The sequence below is a fragment of the Tachysurus vachellii genome, chromosome 23, assembly GCF_030014155.1.
Source record: "Tachysurus vachellii isolate PV-2020 chromosome 23, HZAU_Pvac_v1, whole genome shotgun sequence".
Lineage (NCBI taxonomy): Eukaryota > Metazoa > Chordata > Actinopteri > Siluriformes > Bagridae > Tachysurus > Tachysurus vachellii.
The window spans coordinates 252734-262733 of NC_083482.1; the positions used below are offsets into that span (position 1 = coordinate 252734).

A 10000-nucleotide genomic window follows, 5' to 3' on the forward strand; every position below is an offset into this window, starting at 1 on the left:
GGTTTACTGTGTTTGTTTGTGTCACTCTTGGTTTACTGTGTGTGTGTGTTTGTGTCACTCTTGGTTTACTGTGTGTGTTTGTGTCACTCTTGGTTTACTGTGTGTGTGTGTTTGTGTCACTCTTGGTTTACTGTGTGTGTTTGTGTCACTCGTGGTTTACTGTGTTTGTTTGTGTCACTCTTGGTTTACTGTGTGTGTGTGTTTGTGTCACTCTTGGTTTACTGTGTGTGTTTGTGTCACTCTTGGTTTACTGTGTGCGTGTGTTTGTGTCACTCTTGGTTTACTGTGTGTGTTTGTGTCACTCGTGGTTTACTGTGTTTGTTTGTGTCACTCTTGGTTTACTGTGTGTGTTTGTGTCACTCTTGGTTTACTGTGTGTGTGTGTTTGTGTCACTCTTGGTTTACTGTGTGTGTGTGTGTTTGTGTCACTCTTGGTTTACTGTGTGTGTTTGTGTCACTCGTGGTTTACTGTGTTTGTTTGTGTCACTCTTGGTTTACTGTGTGTGTTTGTGTCACTCTTGGTTTACTGTGTGTGTGTGTTTGTGTCACTCTTGGTTTACTGTGTGTGTGTGTTTGTGTCACTCTTGGTTTACTGTGTTTGTTTGTGTCACTCTTGGTTTACTGTGTGTGTTTGTGTCACTCTTGGTTTACTGTGTGTGTGTGTTTGTGTCACTCTTGGTTTACTGTGTGTGTTTGTGCCACAAACCCATCTCTGGAGTCACCTCTTACTGTAGGTGCTCTCACAGTCACTACAAACTCCACTAGCAATAAGCAGTAACTAGAAACAAGCACAGAGTTCTTGCATCATTCCGTGTTGATGTAAACACACACACACCACCGCCTTATCGCACACAGCTGCATTTCTGTCAGCAGGAAACAAAGTGAGCCCATCGAGCTGAATGGCGGTGTCCAGAACCGTCACTGAGCCACATCTCAGTGAAAACCAAGACGCAGCAGTTTCTAAACTCTGGTGGTGTAGAGCGTTCGAGTCGGATGTAGTCCGGTTTATTGTCCAGGGAGCAAACATTGAAACGGCCGGCTTGGGTTAGTTTTTAGCTTAGCATGGACACCTGCCCACTTACTACACTTCCGCGAGCACCACATTCAGTGCCCCCTCTCCTGGTCCCCGCTATCAGGTGACGCCCAGGACTGGAGGCCTGGTCTCTGCAGCAAGCTGAGGTCACAAAGCCTTTCCAACACATCAGCGTGCAGGACGGTTGTTGTACTGTATTAACTTCTGCCGGTTGTATACATGAACACTGCTGACTTTGGTGTCCATGCACTAGGAATAGTCGGGCTAAAAAATGTAAATAGCACCATATTGTGTCTGGAGTGGCTGCTGCGTGCTACCACCGTGCCGCCATCTTGGAAGAAGATGATGGTGGTCCTCTGCAAATGATCCAAAATGCAGCTGCATGACTTGTCTTCAAACCAAGTTCTTGTTCCTGCTGCTGTTCTCCCTCCACTGACTCTTGTAGCTGAACACATCAGATTTAAACACTGATGCTGGCCTACAAAGCCAAAACCAGACCATCTCCCTCTTACCCCAAAGCCCTCATCACTCCTCACACTGCACCTCACACCCTCAGATCTACAGCACTGCACCACTGGTCCCACCATCTCTCAGGGTAAGAGGGAAGTTTACTACAAGACTCCTTTCTGCACCAAGATGGTGGGATGAACTTCCCCTAGAGGTCTGAACAGCTGAGTCACTGGTTGTCTTTAAATGACAGTTATAGACCTTTTTTTTTATGAAATACTTGAACTAGCACTTTATCCCCTGTTTGTTGTGTGTGTATTTAAAAAAGAACAAAAATTTGGTGTGTTTAAGGCTCATGGTATCTTAAGTCTGTAACCTAGTGAACTAGAGTTAATGTATTTAATGATAGAGACTTAAAGCACTTTTGTACGTCGCTCTAAAGGACATCTGCCAAATGCTGTTAATGTCATGTAGTGATAATCAGTGGTATGATATGTGAGTGTATTTCAGCACAATATTGTTACCCAGGTTGTGTCCTATTCAGAAAGAGGGTGCCTAAGTAAGCATCTCATTTGTGCAAAGTTTTATGCAAAGATAGAATAAAGTGTGATACACAGTATAGCTGCTGGAAACACTACTGTTGTAGGACAGCTTACACGTGACGTTTGCTCTCTAAGTGGTTGGGCAGGAATGAAGAAGAGTGTGTGAAAGTGTAATAATAACCAAAGAGTGGATCAGTCTCCTTTTCTACAGCTCAAACCTTCAAGAGGAGAAAATGCACGTCTTCACAGGATTTACTGTTTTTTTTTTTCCATAAATCAGCAGCATCCGTTGTGATTTGTGGCATGAATTTAAAGACTATGGTGTTTAGGCCCCGTCCCAAACGCTACAATTCATTCTTTACTGAATACCTGACAATTCTAATGTTCCTCCTAAGCATTGATTAGTTATTAGGGTGTGTTATCGTACCTGTCTATGAGGTGTATTTGGCTCGGACTCTCTCCGTCTGGCTCGTCCAAAGTGACAAGGCAAAGGTGCAGGACTGTCTGTCGGTTGGCCCCGCCCACTCCGCCTTGCGATCTCCCCCTCGGCTACGCCTCTAATGTTGAGTCTAGACCGTGTAGACGGTTCCTCCAGAGGGCGGAGCTCCTCCGGCTCATCGTCTGTAGTGCCGGAGGTGGTGGGCTCTGCCCCTAGCGGACGGTGCTGGAAGTCCCTTAGCTCCGCCTCTTTGTCAATGATGACCCACTCTTTGCTGTCAAAGTCCTCCTCCTCAGCCAGTGGCACAGACCGGATGAAGGCGTTGCTGTGTGCCTCAGATCCATCGTTGCGGCAGCGGTCTCCACGACAACCATCAATGGACAGCATCTGGGCTGGCTGTGAGGAGTAAAGATGACGGGACGGAGAGCCGAGAGCATCCATCCGTGACCTGAAGAACAAGACAAAGTTCATGTTTACCAAGGAAAAAAGTACACACACAAACAGACTTGTAGAGAAAATATTCACTCAGGTTGATATTTTATTATGTAATTATAACGTGTATTTATGTAACCTGCTGTTATGTTTTACTGTTTCAGGGTTTAGACAAAATATTATTTGACAGTTTCCTGATTGAAGGGGATGACGGAGCATTTTGTCCAGTTAGCTCGCTTTAACACCACTATTCTCTTATTAAGGCTCTTATTAACTGTGTACGTTCCTCGGCTAGATCACCTCCATTACTTATCCCAGGTCAAGTTTACGCTACACAAATAGTGGTGATGGCCAAATGTCTAACGTTCCTGTACAATGTTAACTTAAAGAAATTGAACGTGTTCTTTTGTAACTTTTAAAGACTCATTTTGTGTTACGGACAATACAAGAAAAAAAAATCTGAAATCAAAGCACACATCTGATATAACGTATGTTCCGACCACCAGCAGCATTTCTCCTCCAGGTTTCAGTGAAACGTAACACGGCTATAATCTCAACCATGGTTTAGCTAAATAAATGATGTGCCCCATGACGGATGGGTGTGAGGCAGGAGACTGTAGACTTCTTTTGCATGAAGACACCCACTAGCTGTTCTGAACATTCCCTGACATAGAGTTCTCCTCACAACGGCCATGGATAGACAGAGTACCTGGTCATTGGGAGGAAGGATGGTCTTCCTTGCCACTATGTTGTTCTGCACCTCAAACTGAGAGCAGAAGTCATTCAGTGCTGTCTTGTTCACAGCTCCGAGTCTCTCGACTAGACTTCTCTTATCTTCTGTAATTGTCTTTGCTGCAGTGTTCCAGATGTGTGTTTACACTTTTTATTAGAGACGCATGCCGAAAGTATGCGATGAACCCGATACTATTTGTCGTGCTACTTGTCAATCAAGTTCAGGTTTTGAAAGCTCTGGGTTGAAGATGTTGAAGATCTTTAAAGATGCACGCATACTATGACAAAGAATGGGTAACGTGGTGAGATGAAGATAATTAAAATCTAGCTGAAGGCTTCTAGTCTCATATGTCAACGTTAAAAAGCCTGTTTGGATGATCATTATATTATAATAATGCTAATAATTATGACAGCAACCACAGTAATTATAGTAACAAAACTTTGAAGAATTTTCCAGTTTTTCTGCACTTGCTTATTTTTGCATGTTAAATAAAACAGACTTCATAATGCTTTTTTTCTGAAAAGTGGTTTTAAAGTATATTTTGCTTGTAAACAATTATATACATCATTTTTAATTTCATCTAAAAAGTTTGCTATTGTGTGTGTGTAGGTGTTATGTTTAGGTGCTGTAGTGTTCTGAATGTTGATTTCCCAAACAAATTGTGTATTAATGCGTTTTTCTTTATAAAAAAATAATATTTTAAATAAAATATTTTATCATGTTTATATCAATATTCACACATTAAACTGAAAAGATCAGACTTACAGTCATAACATACAGTCTCTTAAAAATGGCCGTCATCACCTGTCACATCCATAACACATGACTTTTTGTCATATTTTAACTATTTAATTCATTCTCTTCAGCAGATAACATAATATTATAATATTAATATAAGTTAAATGTAGGAGCTGAATGTCAGCATGAACACAGTGCTTATTGTAATCTACCCTGAAGGCAAATACACCACAGCTGTATGTGTTCTTACCTGAGAGAGCGCATTTGTGCACTGGGAGACTCTGCCCCTCCTCCCCCTCTCTGTGGTGATACAGGACACACCCCACGGTTCCCATCGTCCTCCTAAACAACACACACACACACACACACACACAGACAGACACACAGACACAGACACAGACATACACACACAAACACACACACAGACACACACACACAGACACACACACACAGACAGACACACACAAACACAGACACAGACACACAGACACAGACACACACACAGACACACAGACACAGACACACAGACACACACACACAGACACACACACACAGACACACGGACACACACACACAGACACACACACACAGACACACACACACAGACACACACACACAGACACACACACAAACACAGACACACAGACACAGACACACACACACAGACACACACACACACACACACAGACACACACACACACAGACACACACAGACACAGACACACACACAGACACACACACAGACACACACACAGACAGACAGACACACAGACAGACACACAGACACAGACACACACACAGACACACACACACACACAGACACACACACAGACACACACACACACACACACACACACACACACACACACACACACACACACACAGACACACACAGACAGACACACACACACACACACAGACAGACACACACAGACAGACACACACACACACACACAGACAGACACACACACAGACACACACACACAAACACACACACACAAACACACACACACAAACACACACACACAAACACACAGACACACACACACAGACACACACACACAGACACACACACACACACACAGACACACACACACAGACACACACACACACAGACAGACACACACACAGACACACACACACACAAACACACACACACAAACACACACACACAAACACACACACACAAACACACACACACAGACACACACACAGACACACACAGACACACACACAGACACACACACAGACACACACACAGACACACACACAGACACACACACACACAGACACACACACACACCGCTCTTTTACAGACAGGCCTCCAACATACAGTTGTGCTCAAAAGTTTGCATTCCTTGGAAGAATTTGCCAGATGTGTACCATGTTTAAAGGAAAACATGAGTGAGAAGGCAAAGCGAATGCATTTTATTCTTTATAGAACTCTAGTTAATATGTAAGGCATAACACAATGGAACAATCATCAAAATAAAGTGAATATAAGAAATGAATCCCTGTTGTTGTCTGCATACCTTTAGTTACCTTAATATGGTTTATTGCCCCCTTTAGCATCAGTGGTGTCATGCAGTCTTTTGTTGTAATTGTGCATGAGCTCCATAATTCTCTCAGGTGGTAGAGCTGCTCATTCTTCTTGGCAAAATGCCTCCAGTTCCTGTAAATGTTTCGGTTGTCTTGCTCAAACTGTACATTTGGGATCTCCCCAAAGTGTCTGAATGATATGGAGGTCAGAACCTTCATCTTTCAGGGTGTGCAAACTTTTGAGCACAACTGTACCTCTAACATCTACCATAATGAACACTCACAATGACACTGTATAGTACTGTTAAAAACCTATTGGCATTATGTTATGAAGTGTATCAGTGAAGTATTTATGCTACCTTCCCCAGACTGATTCTCAGCTTGTTGCGGTTGATGTCAGTGCTGTCCCACTCATCTCCATCTGGTGGCGCTGGACTGTTCTCTACAGCCACAGGTACAGGTTTGGGTGGGGCATTCTCCTGATCGCTCAGGTGCTCACCTTGCACAACATCTTCTGTGTTCTCTCTTTGCAGATCCCCATGGACTGGGCTCATATTTAGAACTCTGAAGGTCAGAGATATGGGTCAGTGTTTCATGACCTCATACATTCACCTCTAATTCATTATAATGCACTATAAACAGACCAAAACTCACTTTAACTCATTCTACTAAAAGACCCATAATTCATAGTGACTATGGACCAGATGAACTAAAAGTTAAACAGACACCTGGGGGCTCGTTTTTACATGAAAAGTGGGTGAAAACTTTATATATATTATATGCATTATTACAGTTTTGAAGCAGTATTTTGTTAAGTGTGTGCAGTGTGTAGTGTGTACAGTGTCTGCAGTGTGTACAGTTTGTAGTGTGTACAGTGTGTGCAGTGTGTACAGTGTGTGCAGTGTGCACAGTGTGTACAGGCATGTGTGTTACCTGGCCATTGCTACAGTCGGCCGTGTGTGTTGCTGTGTGGACAGCATGGATTCTGTGCTGCTCTTCTCCCAGTCAAATAGCTCGCTCTCTGTGATGATGCGTGCCTTCATACTGTTCTCAAACACTGACATGAGCAGCTACACACACACACACACACACACCTTCAGAAACATTTTTGTTGTACATGACAGGAGACAAAGAGAAAGAGTGTGTGTGTGTTTGTGTGAGTGTTTAAGAGGGAGAGAGAGCGTGTGTGTGCGTGTGTGTGTGTGTGTGTGTGTGTGTGTGTGTGTGTGTGTGAGAGTGTGTGTACCTGATAGTCAGGTTTAGTATAGTAGTCCAGGCTTAAGATGTGCTCCAGAAAGACATTGAACTCAGAGGGCATGTGCTTCAGCAGCATTCTGTGATCATAACGCTCCTTTACCTGACCCACCTGCTCCTACACACACACACACACACACACACACACAGTGCACCATGTACTTCGAGCAGTGTTGACTTGTGCTGCCCATAATGGTGTTCTAAACAGTATGTGTGTGTGTGTACAGTTCCAATACCTTGTCTTTGATCTTTCTCCAAGGCAGCTGACCAACCGCAAACTCAACCAGCATATAGAACAGAGACCAAAGGTCATCATGGCGGCCCATTTCCTGATGAACAGGAAATGACATCACTTTCAGAACATTTCAGCATTTTTTATATATTTCCATCATGCTAACGTACGTGTGCTAAACTTCCATGTCAGTATGATGATACAGTAAGTGTGTGACCTTTAACCTTTACCTTGACCATAATATTAGTCTTATGTTTAAATCATTACAGATTAACAAATGTTTTAAATTCATTCTCACCTTGTTTTTGTGTGCGTTGACCGAAGCATAGCGGACTGTGCCACGGAAACCAGCTACAGTTCTGGGCTATAAAGGCAACACACACACACACACATACACACACATGCACGCACGCACGCACACACGCATATACACACACACACACGCACGCACGCACGCATATACACACACACGCACGCACGCACACACACACACACACGCATACACACACACGCATATACACACACACGCACGCACGCACACACACACACACACGCACGCACGCACGCACGCACGCATATACACACACACGCACGCACGCACGCACGCATACACACACACGCATACACACACACGCATACACACACACATACACGCACGCACGCACACACACACACGCACGCACGCACGCACGCATATACACACGCACGCACGCACGCACGCATACACACACACGCATACACACACACGCATACACACACACATACACGCACGCACGCACACACACACACACACGCATACACACACGCGCATACACACACGCGCATATACGCACGCGCATATACACACACGCGCATATACACACGCACGCACACACATACACACACACACACACACACACACACACAGTTTAAATGACAGTGAAAGCAGTGAGATTACATCCACTGGTTATAATAATATTAATGTTAAATTGCAGGAGAGAGAAAAGAACCTCTCTGTGACCCACTAGGGTAACACTAGGGTAACTCTAGGGTAACACTAGGGTAACACTAGGGTAACTTTAGCTTCCCCAGTGACACAGGCTGCAACCCACAATGTAGCTGTGACCCTCAGTGTAGATCCCAAAAGTCTAATACATGTGAGTGTATTTGAGAAGTAAAAAAAACACATCAGATGATCAGATGTTGGAATGGAGAGACAAGCAGATATGAATAAACTCACAATGACACGCAGCACGTTGAGTGTGTGGGCTGTACATGCATGTCTGAAATTAAAACTCTAAAAACTGAAACACAAAACAAAAAGAAGGCAAAAATTAAAAAACAAAACACAATAAAACAGAAGTCATATGAAATAATTATAACTATAGGAATATGGGAAAAACTGTGATGTCATTAAGTGTGTAACATGAACGTCACGTCATGCACTCCCACTGTAGTCATTATCCAACCTTCATCCAGACAGGATGGGGAAGTGTGGAATACACACACACACACACACACACACACACACAGTCAAATATTATGAGGAAAACTGATCCTAGATCAAGATTTACAAAACCAAATATCCTGAAGGTCACTGAACTACAGTACTGTTACTGCAGAGTAAAGAAAGAGAGAGAGATGATGCGAGGAGAAAAAGTGAGAAAAAGAGAGAGAGAGAGAGTGCGAGAGAGAGAGAGAGTGCGAGAGAGAGTGCGACTTTCAAAATCCTTTTATTATAAAATTGCAAAGTAAAAAGCAATTTTTTAAAGGTAGTACAAAAATAAACTTGCTATTCACCACTGAGACACCACTGAGACACCACCGAGACACCACCGAGACACCACTGAGACACCACTGAGTCTCTATAACACCACACAAAGTTCATTAGCTTGTTCGTCATTTTATAAAAACAGAACTACAATTCTAGATTTTACCATCGTTTTAATACAATCTTGTTATCATTTCTTTATAGTACGTGGGTTCTTCTGCTTTCTGCTTGACTTTCACCTCCTCTTTTTCACATAAAGGTCTGTACAGAGAAAGTTTGTTAAATCAATAAAACAGCTTATTTATTCTCTCTTAAAGAACAAAGAGCATTCGAAGCTTGAATCAGGATGAACAACAGAGATGAGAGAATTGACTGATAATTCCATGTAAAATCCTCCACTGAATGTCAGCTGATTTTTTGATATAATGCTGGTCTGGTGTTTTCACCCCTAATGCATTACGCCATGATGCATCAACTTTGTTGTGTAGCCCTTCTTTATTAAAAGCTTTTCACACACATGCCATATACACAGAGCCGATCCTGACCTCCCTGAGGCCCTCCTACGTGACCCGTGAGCCATGTAAACCATTTGCCACACATTCACACTGTCAGCACTGCACAGCTAATGTAGTTAGTCAGATAGAGACTAGAGACAGAATCACATCAACTTAACTTTACTGTTATTTGCTCTTACTGACATCAAACTTGAAGAGAACAAAAGTTTACCTGATTGTTGTTCTCACATTTCACTCTCATTTCACTTTGTAGAAGCCAACATTCTGTTTTCCTATTTAAGCTCAGACAAAAATTTATAAATAGTAACTCCTCCTAGAGCTTTCGAGCCACATGCACCAAATTCGGA

General features: G+C 43.0%; 1 protein-coding gene across 3 annotated transcripts in view; it reads right to left on the reverse strand.

The window, feature by feature from the left end:
* The window catches only part of ttbk1a (tau tubulin kinase 1a), a 47475-nt gene that overhangs the window by 13676 nt on the left and 23799 nt on the right, over window positions 1-10000 (reverse strand). For 2 of the 3 annotated variants that reach the window (XM_060859232.1, XM_060859231.1), the window contains exons 8-14: window positions 7687-7752; window positions 7393-7485; window positions 7149-7274; window positions 6836-6972; window positions 6262-6466; window positions 4614-4705; window positions 2449-2908 (exon numbers count right to left, since the gene is read on the reverse strand). In XM_060859232.1, the coding sequence (XP_060715215.1) occupies window positions 2449-2908; window positions 4614-4705; window positions 6262-6466; window positions 6836-6972; window positions 7149-7274; window positions 7393-7485; window positions 7687-7752 (1179 nt within the window). Of the gene's footprint in view, window positions 1-2448; window positions 2909-4613; window positions 4706-6261; window positions 6467-6835; window positions 6973-7148; window positions 7275-7392; window positions 7486-7686; window positions 7753-8607; window positions 8673-10000 lie in introns of those variants that run through there. The other variant, XM_060859233.1, reaches the window with a different exon arrangement.